At 37.3% G+C, this 21,767-nt stretch overlaps 1 protein-coding gene across 1 annotated transcript in view; it reads right to left on the bottom strand.

Moving 5' to 3' along the window:
- The window catches only part of TPST1 (tyrosylprotein sulfotransferase 1), a 103,358-nt gene that overhangs the window by 38,824 nt on the left and 42,767 nt on the right, over window positions 1-21,767 (bottom strand). Inside the window, exon 2 of the mRNA XM_029945717.1 lies at window positions 19,348-20,293. Within this exon, the coding sequence (XP_029801577.1) occupies window positions 19,348-20,192 (845 nt within the window). The 5' untranslated portion in view covers window positions 20,193-20,293. The remainder of the gene's footprint in view (window positions 1-19,347; window positions 20,294-21,767) is intronic.

The raw sequence follows: 21,767 nt of genomic DNA, 5'->3' as shown, positions 1-21,767 counted from the left end.
CAACCTGTCAGCACGGAGCCTGATGCAGGACTCAAACTCACAAACCGTGAGATCATGACCCGAGCTGAAGCAGGAAGCTTAACAGACTGAGCCACCCAGGCAACCCGATATTTGTGGGTGAGATCCTATATTTTGAGGGGCTTCCAGGGTGCTGAATACCCCAGTTTCATGGGGCCAGAAATCCTTGAGACCCTTCTGGACCCCCCTGCCCTATGTACTACTTCATTTGGCTGTTCATCTCCAGTCTTTGTAAGAATGTCTCTAAATTTTCTTTTGTAAATGAAGCCTTTCAAATGAGAAATAAACCAAGACTCAAAGTGATGAAGTGACCTTTCTAGGTTTGCCACTTCTTGATAAGTGGTTGAGCCGGCATTCAAATCTAGGACTATCTAAGAAACCAAATCTTAGCCATTTTACTAAGTCTTCACAGGAACTAATAAAATAAAATACTTTATTATATAGGGAAAAGAAAGTTAAGGCAGATCACATTCAGAATGTGTTTTTGTAAACACACGATTTAAAATTGTTGATGTTTTTTTAATGAAACACATGATTATTTTCTTTAAAAAGATGGAATGAAACTGGACTCCTTAGCACAGTAGGCAGTGTGTCAATCTTACATAAAAGATGGCATGATATGCTAACTTGGATTTGCTTTAAAACAATTCAGAAGTGGGGAAACATGGAGTGTTGATAATTATTGGTGATCATATGAGGGGTCTGTATACCATTCTACTTTTGTATTTGAAATTTTTCACCATACTAAAAAAATTTATTTTAAGGTTCCTCAACCTTGGCATTACTGACATTTTCAAATTGATAAATTCTTTGTTGGGGGGGGGTTTCCTGTGCACTGTGGGATATTTAGTAGCATCCCAAGCCTCAGGCCATTAGATACCAGTAATGCCACCCCTCAAATATTATAACAATTGAAAATATTTTCAGACACTGCCAAATGTCCCCCCGGGGGAGCAAACTAGCCCAAGTCAACAACCACTGCTCTAAAACAGGTTGCTTGTTATTATAAGTTCTAGCATAGGCAAATCACATAAAACATTAGGAAAACTGCAGGATGTAAATATATAAAAGTCATCTGAATTTCCATATAAGAGCAACTAACAGAAAATTTTAAAACACAGACATTTACAACAATAAAAAAGGCACTTAATATTAAATTAATCAAAAGAAATACAAGACTTTTGTGAAGAACTTATACCCTCAGAAGATGTTGAAGACCTACATAAATGGAGAATCATGCTGTGTTATGGATAGGAAGGCTTAATATCATATGAGGCGTTATCAGCTTCCCTACATATCCAGTATAAATTTAGGTATAATTAATATGGAGGAAAAAGGGCTAAAAATAGTCAAGATCCTCCAAGAGAACAAGAATGAAGCAGGGGGGCCTGCCCTAGGACATTTTTGAGAAACAATAATTAAAACAGAGTAAAACTGAAGAGATTTCACTAACAGAATAATACATACATGTAAACATAACATTTAACTAGCTTGGTACTCACATCACTAGAAGAACAACAACTTTCTAGGAAACTAGTCATCTATATGGAAATAAATAAAAAGGGATCTGTATCTCACACACAGAGAGAACAAACTGTGGTTGCCAGAGGGAAGGTGGGTGGGGGGATGGGTGGAATAGGTGAAGGGGATTAAGAGTACACTCACGATGAGCACTGGCTGAAGTATGGAATTACTGAGTCACTATATTGTGTACCTAATCTAATACAACACTGTATGTTAATTCTAGTGGAATTAAAAAGTTTTTAAATACACACATATACATATATGTACACACACACATACATATAAACAACACATATACATATACATATGGTACCCAAATTCACTTAGAGAATTAGAAATTAAAATCACAATGAGGTACCATTTACTTTTACCCAATCAGAAAATTAAAAGCCAGTCTTCCTACATAATTAAATACGAAGGCTGTAAAATGCATTGTATTTCTGTGGACTAAATGATCTAATTTTACTATCTCAACATTTGGTGCAGATGTACATGTAAGTTTAAAACTACATACATGTATGTAAATGAAAAGTAAACATAAAATATTAACTTTAAAAAAAGCCAGGCTTATGGATACAGATCTTTGGGAATTTTTATACTATGACGGTGGCAATGTAAACCACTGCAAACTCTTTAGAAAAAATTCGGCGTTATTGTGTGAAGCTGAATATTCATATTCTCCATGATTCTACCAACTCTACTCCTAAGTGTTTATTTTAGAGAAACTCTTGAAAGGAGGCACCTTAAAAAATGTACATAGCCCCAAACCAAAAACAACCCAAATGTTCATCAATAGTATAAATGTATAAATAAGCTATATCACAGAATAGTATTGTGGCAATAAAAACAAACTGATGATAGCTATACATCTAAAAACAAATCTCAAGATAATGTTAAGAAAAAGAAGAAAGGGAGGACCAGGAAACAAGGGAAAGAAGACACATGCAAGAAAGAAGAAAACAGACTATGTTCCCATTTATGTAAAGTTCATAAACAGCCAAACTAAACAAACAAAAAGAGGAAAACAAGAAAAGATCAGACATCTACAAGTAGTTTCAAATACTGCTACTGTAAGGCTAAAATTCCCAAGCTGCCATGTCAGTTTCCCCACTAGGGTTTTTCAAATCAGGTGCCAATTGCTTTGTTAGACAAACATTTCATGAGTTAAGACTATCTCTACCCTAAACAAGGCTACAGGACAATGTGTGCGAACATTAACAAAAGCCCATGAAGCACTGGACTGTGCTGGTTTCCCAGCTGTTTTTTTTTTTTTTCCAAGACAGCACAAGTTATTATTAAAATATTATTAAATAGGGGCGCCTGAGTGGCTTAGCCGGTTAAGCATCCGGCTTCGGCTCAGGGCATGATTTCACGGTTCGTGGGCTCGAGCCCCGCGTCGGGCTCTGTGCTGACAGCTAGCTCAGAGCCTGGAGCCTGCTTCAGATTCTGTGTCTCCCTCTCTCTCTGACTCTCCCCTGCTCATGCTCTCTCTCTCTCTCTCTCTCAAATAAATAAAGACAGTAAAAAATATTTTAAAAATATTATTAAATAATAATAATATACTACTAATAAGAACCATTTATGCCTGGTTCTATGCTAGGGACTTTATAGTAATTTTATTAAAAATTGTTAACGTTTACTTATTTTTGAGAGAGAGAAGACAGTGTGCAAGCAGGGGAGGGGCAGAGAGAGACAGAAACAGAATCTGAAGTAGGCTCCAGGCTCTGAGTTTTTAGCAAAGAACCTGATGTGGAGCCTGATCCCATGAACCTTGAGATCATGACCTGTACCCAAGTCAGACCCTTAACCGACTGAGCCACCCAGGCACCCCTGGGCTAAGTCTTAATAGTCATTCTAATTTAATCCTCACAACAACCCTATGAAGTAGGTATTATTACTATCCCTATTGGATATTATTACCATCCTATTTCTAAGATAAGGAAAGGGAGAGAATGAGGCAACTAAGAACCGGAAAAATCAAGTAACTCATCCAGGGTCATACAACTAATAAAAGACTGAGCTGGAATTTAAATCTCTGGTCATCTAATTCAAGAGCCTGTGTTTAGCCACTTTCACTCTCATTATTTTATTTAATATACAAAATATTTATTTAATATTCAAAAGCCCTGTAAACTAAATATAACACGGGGGTTAAGAGTACTGTTCCTGAAGACAGAAAGACCTGGCCCATGCCCTAGCTTACCTGTTTTCAACTATGAGCGAGGAAAACCTCCTCAACCTCTGTGAGAGACATTGCCCTTTATCTATAAAATGGTTTTAAAAGTATCTATGGGTGAATGTGAAAGGATAAATGTGAAACATGGGTGAAGTAATACATGTAAAGCGCTTAACAGAGTGCCTAGCACAGAGCAGATACTCAGTAAACTTTGGATGATACCATCATTATCATCATCACAGTCTTTTCCATTTTATAGTTTAAAAAACAGAGACACAGAGAGGAAGAGTACTATATCCAATGCTATAAAGCCAGCGAGTATCAGTGAAAGGTCTTAAACATGAATCTAATCTGCTTCAAAGTCTGAGCCCTTCCATTCACCAAGGCATCTCCTGAAGACACAAGAAGTTCACTGGACAGAGAGAGATCTCAGAGAGAACTTTAGGGAAGAGAGATCTGAGCTGAATGCTGCAATTCAATTTCCACTGCTCAGATGAAGAAGTGAGAGAAAGGTACTACAGGCAGAAGGAGCAATTCAATGGCCTATATGGTATATTTGAGTAAATATAATTATTTCAGTAAAATGGGCACTCAGAGAGTAAGGGGCAAAAAAGTAATAATCTGCATATGAAGCCAACATAAGACACAGCATGATTTTGAGGCAGTGGTTCTCAAAGTGAAATCTCCAGACCAGGACATCAGCATTACCTACGAACTTGTTACAAATGTATATTCTTGGACTTATCACAGATCTAAATCAGAAAGTCTGGGTCTTTTCAAAGGTCCTTTAAGTGATTCTAATATATGGTTGACATTTGATGATTTTGAGAAATGATGGCATGTAATAATGTTTTCAAAAATAATACAATTATTCCTCATCAGTCAGGTACTTCAGAAGAGGGAGAGGACCATTCTGTTCTGAATTCAGAAGAAATCAGGAGTCGGACACTTAACCTTAGACTGAGCCACCCACGCACCCCTAACCTATGCTTCATCTGAAAAATACATTCCCAAAGAGGTTTACATTTGAAATTTAAAAAAAAATTATGATAGAAGAATCTTCTATGTTTTTTACCCTAAAAGTTGTTAAGAAAACAAAGCCCCAAAATGGTATCAAACCAAGACTTTATATCTAATCTAATTGCAGTTTCAACCTGTCAGGAAAGTAACCTTTAACTAGTCAACACAGAATTTCTGGGTCAATTCTAAGAATTTACTGAAAGACCCTTTCCACTACCCTTAAGAAGGCAACCTTGCCTAAATAATGCATCCTTGCTAATAAATGCCTTTGTTTGCTTTTTAATGCCCTCTCTCTGCCTTTAAAAACCTCCCTCTTGTAACTCAGTGGAGCTCCCCTCTACTTGCTAGATGGGATGTTGCCCAATTCATAAATCACTTTTAAAAGCCAATAGCATCTTCAATTTTTTTTTCTTTGAATCTTGTTTTTTAACAGATTTGGTGGCAGCAGTGGGATCCAAAGCAGACTTCCAATAGCATTCGCTAACAACAAAAAACACAGGCATGATGCCCTGTGAACTCTTTTGAGCTCATGGTCTTTCTTGCATTTCTCAGCACCATTGGTAAGTCCTTCATTGTTTGAGTTCTATTCTTCTTGCATTCAAGGTACAAATCTAATTGGCTTTCCAGTCCACAGTTAACTGGTCATTCAGACAGACATGGGGCTCTAACAGAGCACCAGTGTTTAGCCCTTGTCCATAGCCCAGTCCACAATTCCACGCTGGAACCCTTCCCCAGTTCCAGTCTGAAATCCCCATTTACTAGAATCTGCTGATTTAGTGCTCCTGGTACACAAGACCTTTCTTGGCCAGCCCATAGTAACATCTGGTTACTGCTGGTTTGTTAAGTTGTACATCCATTGTCTGATTTCGTATAAACAAAGTCTTAGTTAATGAGTTCCTTGAATTCTAGAGTCAAGTGTACCACCTTTGGCACACTTACTTATTTTATGCCCAAAACCTATGGTGCTAGGTGCACTGAATATATATAGAAATGGCAAAATCTTACTAAAACAACCTAGAATTACAGTGATCATGATGGGGAATGTTCCAATTAGATAAGATCATCCAATAAGTGCACTTGAAGGGTGCCTGGGTGGCTCAGTGGGTTGAGCATCCGACTCTTGGTTTCAGCTCAGGTCATGTTCTCATGGTTCACGAATTCAAGCCCCACGTCCCCTGTGCTGACAGTGCAGAGCCTGCTTGAGATTCTTTCTGTCCCTCCCCTGCTCATGTTTTTTTTTTCTCCTTCTGTCTCTTTCTCTCTCAAAATAAAAATAATAAACTCTTTTAAAAAGTGCACTTGAAAGCAAGGGTTCTCAAATTAAACAGAATGGGACACCTATTTTAACTGGCCAGCAGAGGCCTCCAAAAGGTTCCATAATTCCAAAGCAGTTTCATTGAAAAATTCATTGCAAAACCCTAGAGAAAAACTAATGTAAGAGGGACCTAAAATGAGACTATAACTCCCATTGCTCCTAATTTTTTCCTTCTTTGAGTAGTCATTTCACTAATCCTGTCTGAATTGTTTTTCCACTCTGAAAAGACTACATAATCATAAACAAAAGTCTTCCAAATTAATGACCTTACAGACAACCCCATATCTACCTTCAAAGGAGGGTCCTCATATAAATCCCTTCCAGAGTCAACGCAACTGAGGAATTCTCTGGCAACCTGCTACATTATTTCTTTAAACAGACAAGAGGAAACTCTGGCAGATACTAGAGTCTGCAGAGGGGATTCTATAAAAACTGACAGAAACCAGCGAAGGCTGAAGATTCTTATCAGAATCAGTTCTGAATCTGTCAGTAGTGTCCAGTTGTGACAGGAAAATAAAACTTCATATTATCTCTTCCCTTCCAAATACAAACCCATGGTTTATTGATCCTTTCTCTCTGGGATAACTATTGTCTTCTTGCTTACTCAATTGGGCTTGGCTTTCTACCTGCCTTGGACATGTACATTATTGGTTCTTTCTTTTGTCTATATTTGGCAGTGACTCTGAATTTGGGGAAGGTAATATCCTTTACCCTCTTTGGGACACATCTTACACCCAAGAGTGGTATTCAATACTGCCAGAAATATTTAAAATTAAAACTCTGAGCCCAAAGGGAAAGAAACAAATTAAGGATGATGTAGTTGGATAGGTGGATCAGTGTATGATGATGTCATTTAAGTTACAACCCAAGACTTTGAGGAACTGAAAGCAACCCTCCTAATCTTTACAAATCTTTTTGCTAAACAAAAGTCAGCTCCAGAGGCAATTCAAAATTAATCTATTTCTCTACCAATCCCAAAATTTCCCATATTTATCTCAAAATACTTGTAAATTTTTAGCCTTAGGAAAGCAAAGTCCATCTTGGAGAAACTTAACACTCTTTCGGTCCCTTGGAGTTATAAACACAGTCCACAATCACCTCCAAAAGAAGGGGAAAGGGGAAAAAGATCTTTTTAAAATATAAACTCCTGGGGCGCCTGGGAGGTTCAGTCGGTTAATTTAGCCTCAGACTTCAGTTCAAGATCTCGTGGTCTGTGAGTTTGAGCCCAGCATCAGGCTCTGCGCTGACAGCTCAGAGCTGGAGCCTGCTTTGATTCCGTGTCTCCTTCTCTCTCTGCTCCTCCCCTGCTCACGCTCTGTCTCTCTCTTTCTCTCTCAAAAATATACATTAAAATAATAATAATTATTATTATGAAAACAAAATACAAACTGGCAAAAAATTAAGTGAATAAAAATAAAATGCAAACTTTTAAAAATAATTCAGCAAATAAAATAAAATACAAACTGCTAAAAGGGCTCCTAAGCTCTAGCAGTCTCCTTAAGATAAATTTCAGGGACAAATATAAATCTTAAAAATCTTCTCCACAAATATTAGTAATTATAAAGTCTTTGCATTCGTTATTTGCGTATATGTAATAAATGTGAGATATTGTCTGTCTCTGGATAGTACTGCTAAAATTAATTTGTGAAGGGCTCTAATTAGTTGGTTTGCAGACAAGTGCTTATAAGGATTGGGCATTCTAAAGCTCTCAAAAAAATAGAAACTAACCCAAATGTTTTTCAAGTTCATATAATCTGAAAAAAAAATCCTATATATAAGCAAAAGTTCAAGGTTGATGATTTACTTAAAACAGACATGTTTAGAGTTATCAACACTAAATAAAAAACTTTTATTCTACCTAAGCCACATAAATTCATATTATCCCTTACAAGATCTATGAACAAAAAAATAATAGCTTGGGATAATGTCTTTGTTTAATGTTTAATGACTTTTTTTGTGGGTAATCTAAACATATTTATTAAAAACAAGTAAATATATGTAAGCAAAAGTTTATAAATGAACTTTTCAGCAACATTTATGTCTACTTAAATAGTTTTCCCAAATCTTTTTGGTAACCTTAAAACCTTAAGGGTTGCTAAATTAGGCTGAATGATAAATTCTTTAAATATCTAGATTATTTCCAAATAAAAAGAAATACTACAACATTACTTACTGAACACAGGCTTAACTACTTTGGGCTTCTTACAAGAGAAACTAGAAGATATTTGGGTGTGTTAGTACTATACTGGTAAAATGAAAAAAGGCATATGCTTCTAGAAATTATAAAATATATTCATAAATTTTCAAATCTGAAGAGTGCTGGTATAACAGTTCACAGTTGTTTACTTATTAACTTTCACTAGAAATTAAGGGTTCTAAGAATTAAGAATCCTAATAAATGTAATTAAGACTACTAGAGGGGTGCCTGGGTGGCTCAGTCAGTTGAGCGTCCAACTTCGGCTCAGGTCATGATCTCACAGTTCATGAGTTTGAGCTCTGCATCAGGCTCTGTGCTGACAGCTCAGAGCCTGGAGCTTGCTTCAGATTCTGTGTGTGTGTGTGTGTGTGTGTGTGTGTGTGTGTGTGTGTGTGTGTCTTTCTGCACCCCCCTCATTAGCTCTCTATCTCCCCCCTAAAATGAGTAAACATTAAAAAAAATTTTTTTTAAGACTACTGGAAATAAGGGAAACAACTCTGTATGCAAGGAAAGTGGATATGTGTCTTTGACTAGAAAAAGTCTGAAAAATAGAAATAATATTTTTGTTGAAAGAAAAGAAAGTAATTTTGTCCAAAAATGAAACTGGTTATTTACTTATTTTTGAAACTGGTTATATAAAGAGGGAAGACTCTGAGCAAAATCCGAATGTAAAAAAGAAAGCTATAAAAGATTTGTAGAAAAGAAATCATAAAAAATTTTAGTGTGTAATCAAGCGGACTTTCATGAAAGGCAACAGCGACAGACTAAAGGCTGTGATACATGTGGATGACGTCCATTCTGCCGCTGCAAAAAATGACCCCTCACTGTAACAAGACAACAGTATGCTCCTGAATCAGAGACATTAAGGTCGATAAACAATGGCAATAAATGAACAGTTGGAACTATGGTAAAACCAAGACACCCATTTAGTTCTTCCTAGCTTCCTTCATCCACCATGGTGCATTAAGATGATTCATATATAGACATTAGTGAGGAAACTTTAAAAATTGCATAAACAGTCTACCAGCAATGTCTATTTCTCAGGTCCATAATCCTGAAAAAACTACTTTTGTCTCTAGAGGCCTCAGACTTTCTTCTCTCCCTGGACCCTTTGAACCTACAGCTAGATTTCACTCAACTGCTACTTCATATGAGTTACCAATATGTCTTGTTTTTTTATGTATGTTTTCCAGATACGTTAAAGCCTTTTCCTGCCACAAAGCTGATGCCCTCACAGTGAAGGGTGGGGAAGGGGGGTTAAAAAACGTGTTTCCCACTTGGGATATACCTTCTAGAATCTCCAGTGATTGAGGCATCCACTTCACTGGGCAAATCATACAAACCTTAACAAAAACTTTGCAAATTTCTTGGAATCCCAGGAATACACAACCTTCTGTTAAGTCTCTAATGTCTTATATGTTCAAGCCTGTCATCAACAGGTTAAAGACGCCTCTCTGGATCCCAAATCAAAGATCACAGTTTAGATCTGGGTGATTAAGTATTTTGGAAACATCAGAGCAAAACAGCTCTTGAGTGCCACTGGAAATAACCTTACCAGTGCTCCTGGCCATTGACACTGATCTGCAAAACTAGAAGATGGTAAGCCTTGAGTACACAACACACAGCTAAAGGCTCCATGTGACAGAAACTGTCCTATACAGACACTGGAGACCTCCAAATCAAATTACAAGGAAGAGAAGTAGGTGACATGAAGGTAGACTGCTTCCACCCAAAACGGTGAATCGGGACTTCCTACTTCTTGGGGTGCCTGAGTGGCTCAGCCAGCTAAGCTGCTGACTTCAGCTCAGGCTATGATCTCACAGTTTGTGGGTTCAAGCCCCGCATCAGACTCTGTGCTGACAGCTCAGAGCCTGGAGCCTGCTTCAGATTCTGTGTCTCCCTCTCTCTCTCTGACCCTCCCCCACTCACATTCTGTATCTCTCTCTCAAAAATAAATATTTAAAAAAAATTTTTTTAAGACTTCCTATTTTAACAGAATATGAAACATTTTCTGTTTTTCCTTTCCTTTACTCTGCTACTGGCCCGGAAAGATAATGCTCTCATTTTTCTCTCCCAGGCCACTGCTAAGAGGGGTTAATCTCTGGAAGTTAGAATGACCTTTTAGTTCAGCCAGAAGACAACTTATTGGTTGAGTTTACATCATGAGCTGAAAGGAGGCTTTCATGATTCAGGATTCACTCATTTTGGCAGGTGCCTACTTCTTTGGTAAATGTAAATGAAGCTATGATAAGGAACTTAATTCCTTACTTCTTAACTCCTTAATTCTTAAGATTGTTGCAGAATCTGCTACTAAAATAATAGCTTCCCAACAAAGGTATCTTTAGACCCTCTGGCCAAAGTTGTTCTTCATGAAAGAATAGCCCTTGATTATCTTTTATGTGAGCAAGTAGTGGTAGAGCAAAAATGTTATGACCTATGAATGCCACACAAAGGATCAACAAAAATTGCTAAGAACTATAGAGTGGTAGCTGAGAATGGTGCTAATACCTTAAATTTTTATCATATCTCTCAGTTAAGATGAGAGTCTGATCAAAAGGGGGAGGGGATAATTGTTAAAAGGAAAACCACAGGCCCAAAATGGTGTCATTTAGGTTAAAGCCCAAGTCAGGAAACCAAGCCTTAATAGCCACTCTAACTGCGGTTTCAAACTGCCAGGAATGGAACCTTTAACTAGTCAGCACAGAATTTCCTGGTCAGTACTAGGAATTACTGAAGGACCCCTTCCACTCCCCTTAGGAAGGCTACCTTGCCTAAACAATGCATTCCTTCCTTTCTTTTATTTTATGACCCCTCTCTGCCTTTGAAAACCTTCTTTTCGGGTAGCTCAATGGAGCTCCCCTCTACTTGCTAGATGGGATGCTGCCTGATTCAAGAATCATTTAACAAAGCCAATTAGATCGTTGAATTTTCTTTTTTAATAAAGTCAAACTAACACTTACTAAATGTTCTTAGAAACTATTATAGTCCCAAACTCTTAAAATTTTTTTCATTCCTATAAATTTTGGAGGATGTTATATTAATTTTTTTCCTCTTAAAAACAAAATAGAAATTTTACAATTCTATGAGTTTCACTTCAGTTTTGTTAAATCCAAGCAAAATTAAATGTTGCCTCAACCAAACCCACTCCACTTCTATGTACTTTAGGTACTAAGGCTCCTCATGAGATGTGAAATGAGTGTCCCACTAATAAGAGAAGTTTGCAAGCAACTGGTCTACAGGATAAAATTCAAGATCTTTAGCATAAAAAAGAAGGCCCTCCACAGCCTGCTCCCAATCAACTCTCTCAAGCTTTATTTCCTACCACTTCTTCCCTGGAAATGAACTTTCTAGCAACACCAAACTGCTTATAGTTCCTCATAAATACCACACTTTGAGATGTTTCTCACTTAAAAAAAATTTTTTTTAATGTTTAATGTTTATTTTTGTGTGAGAGAGAGAGAGAGGAGAGAGAAAGAGAGAGAGAGAGAGAGAGAGAGAGAGAGAGAGAGAAGGAGACACAGAATCTGAAGCAGGCTCCAGGCTCTGAGTTGTCAGCAGAGACCGATGCAGAACTCAAACCTATGAACCATGCATGAGATTATGACCTGAGCTGAAGGTGGGCACTCAACCTGAGCCACCAGGTGCCCCTAGATGTTTATCTTTGAGAACTTGTCCATATAGTAACTTCCAAGTGATTACTGCCTTGTTTCACTTTACTTTATGTTTTAAAATTTTTATTAGACTATATTAGGCTCTTAAACAAATGCTACATTCTGGGCCCAGGCGGGATTGCGTGTAGGTGACTTTCATTGTATGGTGGAAGGGCAGAGTCCATAGGTCAGGTGTAACAGGGTCCAATTGTTCCCTAGGTCCTTTTGTGCCTGCCCCTAGGTTGGGCCAGGAGTCATGCCACAAGAAGCCTTCCAACCCATCTTTTCTTTTTGGACACTGCAGGACTGGAATTAGACACAGGAATAATATCACCTGATGGCTCATTTGGCTAAGGAAGAAGAGAAAGACACCCTGGACAGTCAAGGAACAACTACAGCGCTCTAGCCATGGGTCACCCAGGGAGCACCTTATCCTGCAAGTCAAAACTGAATGTTCTTCCCTTTATTTGTTGAGCTACTTACCCTTTAGGTCAATGATTCTCAACAGGAGGGGAGACGGGGCATTTGGCAATGTCTGGAAACATTTTGGATTGTCACAAGAGTGGGGAGGGGGTTTGCTACTGGTATCTACTGAGTAGAGGCCAGGGATGCTGCTACATCCCACAATGGACAGGACAACCCCACAACAAAGAATTATCTGGCCCAATGTCAAAAGTGCCAAGGTCAAGAAACACTACTTTATTTCTCAGTTTGATAAACAATCTCCAGGAAGGCCTTCCTGAACACTGCACGTTACCTCTTCTTAGTTTCCCATAATACTTAACATGTATTCTATATGAATCTCTATCTTCTATTTGATCATGTGTACCTTTAAGGCAGAGACCTTAACACTGTATCTGGCACATGGTAGGTACGCAGTGAAATAGCAGAGATAGCTATTTGCCTATCCCAATATCCAGTCTATTCTCCTTGGTAAAAGAAACACCAACTCTTGGTTGGGCACATGGTCACTTAGAATAAAGACTACATTCTCTAACCTTTTTTTTTTTTTATGGCCAATAGAATGCAAGGAGAAGGGCTACCTGGAATGTAAGGCAATGAAAGAAACTGATAGGAAATGTTCTAAAAAATACATTAATTGCCCCTTCTTATATGCCCAGCCTATCCCCCACCCTGCTACTTAAGGACACAGATGATACGAGTGGAGCTCCAACCTGGACTACGGGGCTGAAAGAGCCAAAAGCTGGAAGCAGCCTAAATGCCGGATGACTACAGGGCTTCCAAACATGCCTTGGTCCGCCTTCTTTTATATAACAGCCACTATTTTATTTAAAATCATGGTTATTTTAGATCTCTATTTTTTGAAAAGACACCTAATCTAAATTAATGACTAATACCCAATTTCTGCTTTTTGCCATCAAATGCCATAGTCTTCAAGAAAAGTAAACACTGTGCTTTATTAACATTCTTGCTCTGCTTCTTCACATTCATTAGTCTGAGATACAATTTTTCCTCTGCTCTTTTGCTTTTGCAACCTGTTCTGCTGTCAACTGCATTCCTTATTTATGTAGTTAACCTTCTCAGCTACTTATCTCTTCCATTTGTAATACATGAACAGCGATTTCCACAATTACAAAAGTATTGCTCTTAGCTAATATTCAATTAACAACCAGATTTATAAAGGTAGGCTTACTGCCTTCACAAAGGGTACGTAGCCCAAAGTAATTTAAAAAAAAGCATTTATAAAATTTTTCTGGGATATTTTAATATGAGCTGGTAGAGTTGTGGTAATCCTAACTTGCATGCCACTAATTTTACATGCTATAGAAGTGATCATCATTTGCGTGAACAGAGCCTGTCTTTCTCTTAACTTGATCATAATATTCTTCCTAGCCTTAAATTTCAGAAAATTTTCAAGTGGACATTTTGTTATCCTTCTCTTTTAGTCCTATATTATAAACATTTTTTAAATTTTCAAACTAAATTCCATTTTGGAAACTAAAAAGAAACTTATTATTATTCTAAATTTATTAACTATTCTTTCCACTTAGGAATAGCTCCATTTCCAAAAACGTGTTTTGCATTGCTTTCACCTATTTATTTAATCTTTTTAAAAAGAAAACCACAAGGCCAAAATGGTGTCACTTGGATTGAGGAAGGCCTCAAAGTCAGTAAACCAACACTTAATACCTTTCTTTCCAAAGTATGGAGGCAGAGGCTCAGGGGCACTCAAGATTCAGCTGCAGGGGTAACCCACCACCATGGCAGAGGGACTCATTGTGGCTGGAGGTGTAATGAATGTTAACGCTTCTTTACAAGAGTCACTGAAGACAGCCTTCATCCAAGATGACCTAGCATGGTAAGCTGACAGGCACCATGCCCATCTTTGTGTGCTTGCATTCAACTGTGATTAGACTATGTAAGTCAAGTTTCGCGTAAGCCCTTTGTGCTCAACATCGAATCAACCTAATTAAGGTCGATGGCAACAGAGGGACAACCCACCAAAGTAGCTGGATGCAGTTCTGTGGTCACAGGGTCTCAGGCCAAGGTTGTCACTGAGAAATACTTCAAATGCAAGCAAAGAGCAAATTAAAAAATTGGTTCTAAGGGTGCCTGGGTGGCTCAGTCTGTTAAGCATCTGACTTTGGCTCAGGTCGTGATCTCATGGTTTGTGGATTTGAGCCCCACGTCAGGCTCTGTGCTGACAGCTCAGAGCCTTGGAGCCTGGAGCCTGCTTCAGATTCTGTGTTTCCCTCTCTCTCTGCCCCTTCCCCACTTACGCTCTGTTTCTGTCTCAATAATAAATAAATGTAAAAAAATTTTTTTAATTGGTTCTTATAAAAAAAAAAAAAGACAATACCTAATCTAACTGCAGTTTCACACCCCCTGAAATGTAACCTTTAAGCAGTCAACATGGGAATTTCCTGGTCGGCACTAACAAATTTACTGATAGGTCCCTTCAATTCCTGTTAGGAGGGCAACCTTGTCTATAACAATAGATTCTTGCTAATAATTTCCTTTCCACTAGCTCTATACCTTTAAAAACCTTTCCTTACTCTGTAGCCTTTTGGAGTTACCCTCCACTTGCTAGCTGGGATTCTGCCAGATTCAAGAACTGATCAATGCAGCTAATTAAACCTTTAAGATTTACTCAATTGAGTTTTTGTTATTGAATACTTTGTTCTGGATCTGATTTCTAGTTTTCTTTCTGCTTTACTTACTAGAAGCTTCAGAGTGCCAATTACTATTTGTTCTCTTTTACTTACCACTGCTCTTTTTTCTTCTAACCTATTTGTGCTTAATATTTATATATCTTTTTTTCTGTCCCAAGAACAGATAACTTGTCTCTGAATTGTAGTTGTGATTCTTTGGTTCTGGTTAAGGGTTACCATTATATATTTTTTGTCTTTCTGACTTTGCTCTTTTGTCCTAATAAACTTGTTTACTGATCCTAGATTACTTTTCTATTTTAGTTATTCTTAAGTATACCGTGGTGCACTTTTTTGTTATTGTTCTTGATGACTTTTATTTGTTCCAGGCCATTTTAGGGTACCTTAATGAGTTTAAAAGCAGGAATCATGCTGTATACTCTAGAAACTTCCTGAATGTTCCCAGATGGAAATTACTGAAATTCCTCAAAAATTCCACATTCATGAGAAGAAGTTAATGTAAATAGCCTCAAACTTTATTTCCATTTCCTACTCAAAATACTGGAGCAGCAGGCATCAGCAGTAGATACCATTCACTAATTAAAAAAATCCTACTCCATATTCAATCACTTGCAAAATTCTTCTAGAATTTGCATAAGGTATTTTCCTTAAAACGTACTCCCCTCTACTTTACTGTACAAACATTTCTTGAAAGGCAAAAAGACATTTAGAAATACCTCATTTTTTTCTATTCTCTATTAGTTTGGAAGAAATAAAAGAGATCAGCAAATTCTGTATTGTATTTTGGAGTCATCATACTCAAGACTATAGCTCAATTTAATATGAAATTGAAGAGTATGGGAGAATAATTTATTAAAATAGAACATAGTATTCAAAACGACAAAGTTATAACATCAGTCACTGGAGAAACTAGTTCTACTACTGGACTTGAAATGGCTATCTAAAAACATAATAAATAGTGTATCTAAAATTCTATAGTTGTACCTTACTACAGAACTAATCAGCCACCCAAAGTAATCTGTTTTCATCCCTTCCCCACTCATTACTTTGCTTTAATTTATATTCAGTTAAAAAAAAAAAAAAGCCTATCCTATATTCAGTAGTCTCTAATGAAGACTCCCTTCACCATCTCAGTATGAAAGAATGCTTTCTTCAACCAAATTCTTTCCTAGAGAAATTCTTACATATGCTAGCGGATGATTACCCTATGCTTCTCCGGTAACTGGAACTGACCAGGGAGCCAGGAGGTACCACTCTAACTGAAAATAACTGGAAATTCCTCAGCAAAGGAAAGGTTAACTTTCATAGTTAGCAAAATGAGGCAGGTAGAAATGTGAAGGCTTTCCTTATCACTGTCTTCAACAATTTCTGCATGTGATCCTGAGCCATCTGGTGATATCTTCAAGCCTTCAAAACTGCATAAATATTTCCAATATTTTAGTACTAAATAATATTAAAATAAATATTAAATACTTACTTTAACATTAAAAAAATTTCCCGGAATAAAAATGTTTATAAAAAGGCAAAGCACACAGGATGACTGACTCTGGGCTATGCATTCCTTATGGTCACAACTCTCAACTAACATGAAATATTTACAACTTGGTACTTATTAATTAAATAATTCTGTATGTTTCTGCCTCATCTCCCAAATAGCTCTTTTTGAGAGCAGAGACTCACCCTTAAAAGAAGCAATGCATCCTAGATTGGACCTGCCTTAAACAAACTAGCTCTGTTTTTATCTGTTTTAGAGTGGGACTCTAGGAAGATCTGTTTCAAAAAGGAATTCAAATGCTGTTATTTTGTTTTGCTTTTAAGTTTAAAAAATAGTTGTAGCCCTGCTAAAATTAAAAGGACTGAGAATACCAAGTGTTAACAAAGATGCAAAGCAATAAAAATACATTCGTATATAGAATAGCCACACATTAATGGTACAGACACTGTGGAAAACAATTATCTGTTAAAGACAGATATAATGTTGTGTCCATCAACAGTAATGTGCAAAAACGGTGTTAGCAACTTTATCCACAATAGCCCCAACCTGGAAACACCAAATGTTTACCAAAGGAGCAAAGGATAAACTGTGTTATATTTATACATTGAAATATTACATACCAATGAAAAAATCAATGGCTGCTATTTGCAGTGTTATGGGTATATCCAATGTTAAATGAAAGAAGCCAGCCAAAAAATAATAAATAGGCATGCTTGCATTTATGGAAAGTTCAAAAACAAGCAAGGCTATTTCTAAACTTCCTATACAATATCATAGCATCTCTGGCAATACAGGCTGAAACAGTGGTTACTTTTCGGTTGAGGAGAATGGTAACCGAGAAGGAGCATGAAGGAGCCTACGGGTGCTGGGAATTTTCCATATTTTTATACCAATGGTATTATACAAGTATATACAGATATAAACATTCATCAAATCATACACAGAATATCTGTGCATTTAGTATACAAGTATTCCTTATTTTTAAAAAAACCTCATATAATACCAAGAATCTTAGAATAAGCATTGGAAGTTCTAGTCATGGTTTTGCCATGTGTGGTTCTTGAAAATGCACAGAACCTAAGTGGGTCTCCATTTTGAATACTAAATATTAAGTAAGGTCTCTTCCCTTTCTAAAATCCATTTGTTTGTAATTTCTATGAATTTCCTTGGTCTTCACATTTGCGTTAAAGATAGTAATTATATATGTAAAATGATCTTGTCCTGATTTCCACCCAAATTTACTTGAGCATATCTCCTTAATCCCTCCTTGGAGACACTGGGGTGGTGAAAGGAGAGGGATTTAGCATTACTTTATATTACCAGAAGGAGCCAGCATCAGAATCTCTGGGCCAACATACAAGCACATAAAGTGAATACAGGTGATTACAAATTAGTTATGGTCTATTATATAGAAAGAACAATGAACTGTGATGACAGCAGCTAGGGCTATAATTCTCTTTAAGTTGATAAAAAAAGAGCCCAGAGCCAGTAGAGTGATAATTCCTAATAATTTATCATCCTACTTGTAAGCTAGGTGCAGAAATGCAGCTGTTCCTTTCAAATTATTTACATCAGGAATAACACTGTCCAAGTTCTATACATTGAAAAAAGAAATCAAAAAGATATTCCCTGGTAGGAGCAAGGAAGTACGCTGTTTGTTTTCTTTTTTTAACAGCATTTTCATGAATGGAAAAAGATAATAAATAAAATAAAAGTTAGTTACACCCAACTTCTTCCTCATTAGGATATGCTACCTGAATTTAACAGTAGTTTCCATTTTTCATATTCTTATTCTAGGTATATGAATCATCAAACCAGGTTGTCAGATCAAGTCAGGGTACCCCAGTCACTACTTCATGAGAAAGAAAGAAAAATGCAATAGTTTTAGAAGTATTTGAATCTAAAGAACTTCCTGTATGGATTAGGGAAGCTTACTTCCAAATTTTGGAGTTCTCTACCCTTTTATAAAAATCAAGATCCATCAGATGACAAAAGAAGTACTATGTGTTATAAAATGTCATGGAAAACAGCACTACCCCATTGAGACCAAGGTACAGATTCTAATTCTTTCCAACTCAATTTGAGTAAATCGTTTCTGTTTTCTGACTGAGTCTTCTTACCTGTAAAATGAAGGGACCGGGTTAGATAATTTTAGTTTTTATATTTCTCTATCACTAAAAATTCCTAAATGCTTAGAATTCATCACTTGCTCACCAACACGTTAGATACTTCTCCTCATATTAACCTTAATCCATATAAAAGCCAACTATCGTTATTAATAAAACTACCTAGGAATTAAAAATTGAATTAATAGAATTAAAATTGAATGATGTCCGTTAAAGCCTGAGGTCTGTGAAAAATACTTTTCACTGCTATACATTGGGTTAGCTTTTATCAAATAAATAAGGACCAGAATTCACAAAATACAAATGAATTAAATAAATGAAAGCGTCTATAAATAATTTTTAAAACAACACATTGAAAGGGGCACCTGGGTGGCTCAGTAGGTTAAGTGTCCCACTTTAGCTCAGGTCATGATCTCACAGTTTATGGGTTCGAGCTGCACGTCAGGCTCTGTGCTGACAGCTTGGAGCCTGGAGCCTGCTTCAGATTCTATGTCTCCCTCTCTCTCTCTGCCCCTCCCCTGCTCATGCTCTGTCTCTCTCTCAAGAATAAACATTTAAAAAAATATTTTAAAAAACTCATTGATGAAGTTATATCTGTTCCAGAAAAGATCTGTAGTTTAAACACACACACACACACACAATCTTTACTACCTGAGTATAGGGTCAAAAAGCAAAACAAAACAACTTCTACTCACTTTGACAGAGATACTCCCCCAGCTTTCCCAATCATCTCTTCATGATGTAATACTGAGTAGTTCCATGGAATATGAAGGAACTTTAAGAGTGTTCTCATCCACCGTTCAGGATGTAAGACAAGTTGTTCATAATGAACTAACATGCATTTTTTATAGCCAACCTCCATACACTGGTTGTACATGGTCTCTATGGCACGATTCCACTTGGTCAAACAGTCTCTATAGCTGTTCAGGTCGAAGCCGGCTATTGTAACTTTCCGAGAAATCATTGAATGTACTGATGCCCGGCCGTCTCGGACCATGAGGAGAAATTTGGCATTAGGGAATAACCTAGCAAGGTAAGTTAAGGATTTCAGGGCAAAAGGATCTTTATTACATAAATAAGGGGCTGGTTCCCCATGCTTAACAATAATTTCTAGTAAGAAGGCTTGCATGGCAGAATCTAGCACTTCATCAGTAACACCCGCCTCATCCAAGCGTATTTTCTCTTTACTTGACCGTGACCACATCTGCTTCAGGGCCAGGATTCGGGGAATGACTCTGGTTTCCTCTCCACAGCGAATATCGGGGTGTGCATCTAGCATGGCCCTCATGAGTGTGGTTCCACTCCGGGGCACACCTCCAATAAATATCAAAGGCATATCTTTGTGATAGGCAAAGGTTTTATTCACTTTGATGTCCAGGCCAGTTCTCACAGTGGTCTTTGTGCTCTCCAATTTGAGGGGCTGGCTACGTTCTTCTATTCGGTGATGACATTCCATGGCGTGTTGGCCCAAGTAAAACACAGTCACAGAACTAATAACCAGACATGCCAATAGTAAGTTCTGCTTCAGTTTTCCAACCATCTTGATGTGGTTATCTTGTTATTAAACAGATATTCTGCTCAAAATAATATTCAGAAAATGTTCAGGCCATGGAGACTCTACTTCAGAAAGATGATCAACATCTAATGGGAAAAGGAAAAAGCTATTTTATCATCACATTAAGGTTGTTTACAAATTAGTCATCAGTGATCACCATTACATTTTGAAAGAAGCTAAAGCAGTCTTACATGCTGTGATATTCTTAGAACACACGTATACACAAGTGCAAGCAAAAATAAATCATTTCTAGTCAGAAACAGCATTTCTTAATGTGACAATTCTGAAGCTATGTACCCTCCACAAAATGGAAAAATAAATAAAACTATCTCTATCAATGAGTCATGCAAATATTTAATATGACCAAGTATGTTTGGAGTCTAACCCAAGGCTCATCTCAGGTATTCAGATCTGCTTTATCCTCAAGAAGTCATTATCTCCACATTCTACCCTAAAGAGAAATTAAAGAAATATACAACTTCCAAACCTTTAACAAATATTCAGTGTATTCATCCCACAAACTATTATTTAGATACTATAGGCCAGACACTTGGGTGTGGCTGAAGATAAGCTTTGAAAAAGACAGCAGTGCACTAACCCCTGCTCTCAGGAAACAGTCTCATGGACAGATATGTAAACAATGACAACAAAATGAAATCAGTGCCTTAGTAGAAATAAACAACAAGAGTATAATGTCCACCAGAGGAATCTATAAAAGCCTTACAGAAAATAAGGGGGAGAGGCACTCTAAGCAGTAGGGACCTGTGGGCAAAAGCACAATGGCATGACGAACACAGCATATTTAGGTAAGAAGAAGTAGTTCAGAAGAACTGGTGTGTGCTGTACAAAGACAATTATATGTGTGTCTGTGATCTAGCCTTCAGATGAACAGAGAAGGTTTAGATACACAGAGTATTCTAAGCTAAAGATACTCTATGACCAAAGATGTCGATGTGTAGAAGCAAGGGCATGTATGTAAAACATATATTATGCATATGTAAAATACACATACTAAGTAAATGCTAGTTTAGCTGGAGCAAGGATATACACTATGAAGCAGACAGCAATCACACTATACCTATACTAAAAAAAATGTACCCTGAATCCTCAGAGGGCAAGTGTGATGGTTAATGTTGTATGTCAACTTGGCTAAGCCATTACAGCGTCCACTGTGTGGTCAGAACACTGGTTTGGTCTAGATGTTGCTGTGAAGGTTTTTGTTAGATACAATTAACAAATCAACAGACTGTGATTAAAGCAGATTACCCTTCATAATACGAGTGGGCTTCATCCAACAACTGAAGTCCTTAGGAGAAAAGACAGGTTTACAGAAGAAAAAGGAATTATCTTCAAGACAGCAACACAGAAACTCTACCTGAATTTCCAGCCTGCTGCCCTGCAGAATTTGGACTCAAAGCTACCATCAACTCTTCCCGGCCAGACTGCTCCATAGATTTGAGAAATGCCAGCACCTCAATAACATGAGCTAATTCCTTAAAAATTCTCCCTTCCTTATATGCCTCCTAATAGTAAGTACACCTGGGGAAATGACTAGCTATA

This window comes from Suricata suricatta, chromosome 8 (genome assembly GCF_006229205.1).
Source record: "Suricata suricatta isolate VVHF042 chromosome 8, meerkat_22Aug2017_6uvM2_HiC, whole genome shotgun sequence".
In the NCBI taxonomy this organism is placed as follows: domain Eukaryota; kingdom Metazoa; phylum Chordata; class Mammalia; order Carnivora; family Herpestidae; genus Suricata; species Suricata suricatta.
This window is presented reverse-complemented; position numbering and strand designations above follow the sequence as displayed.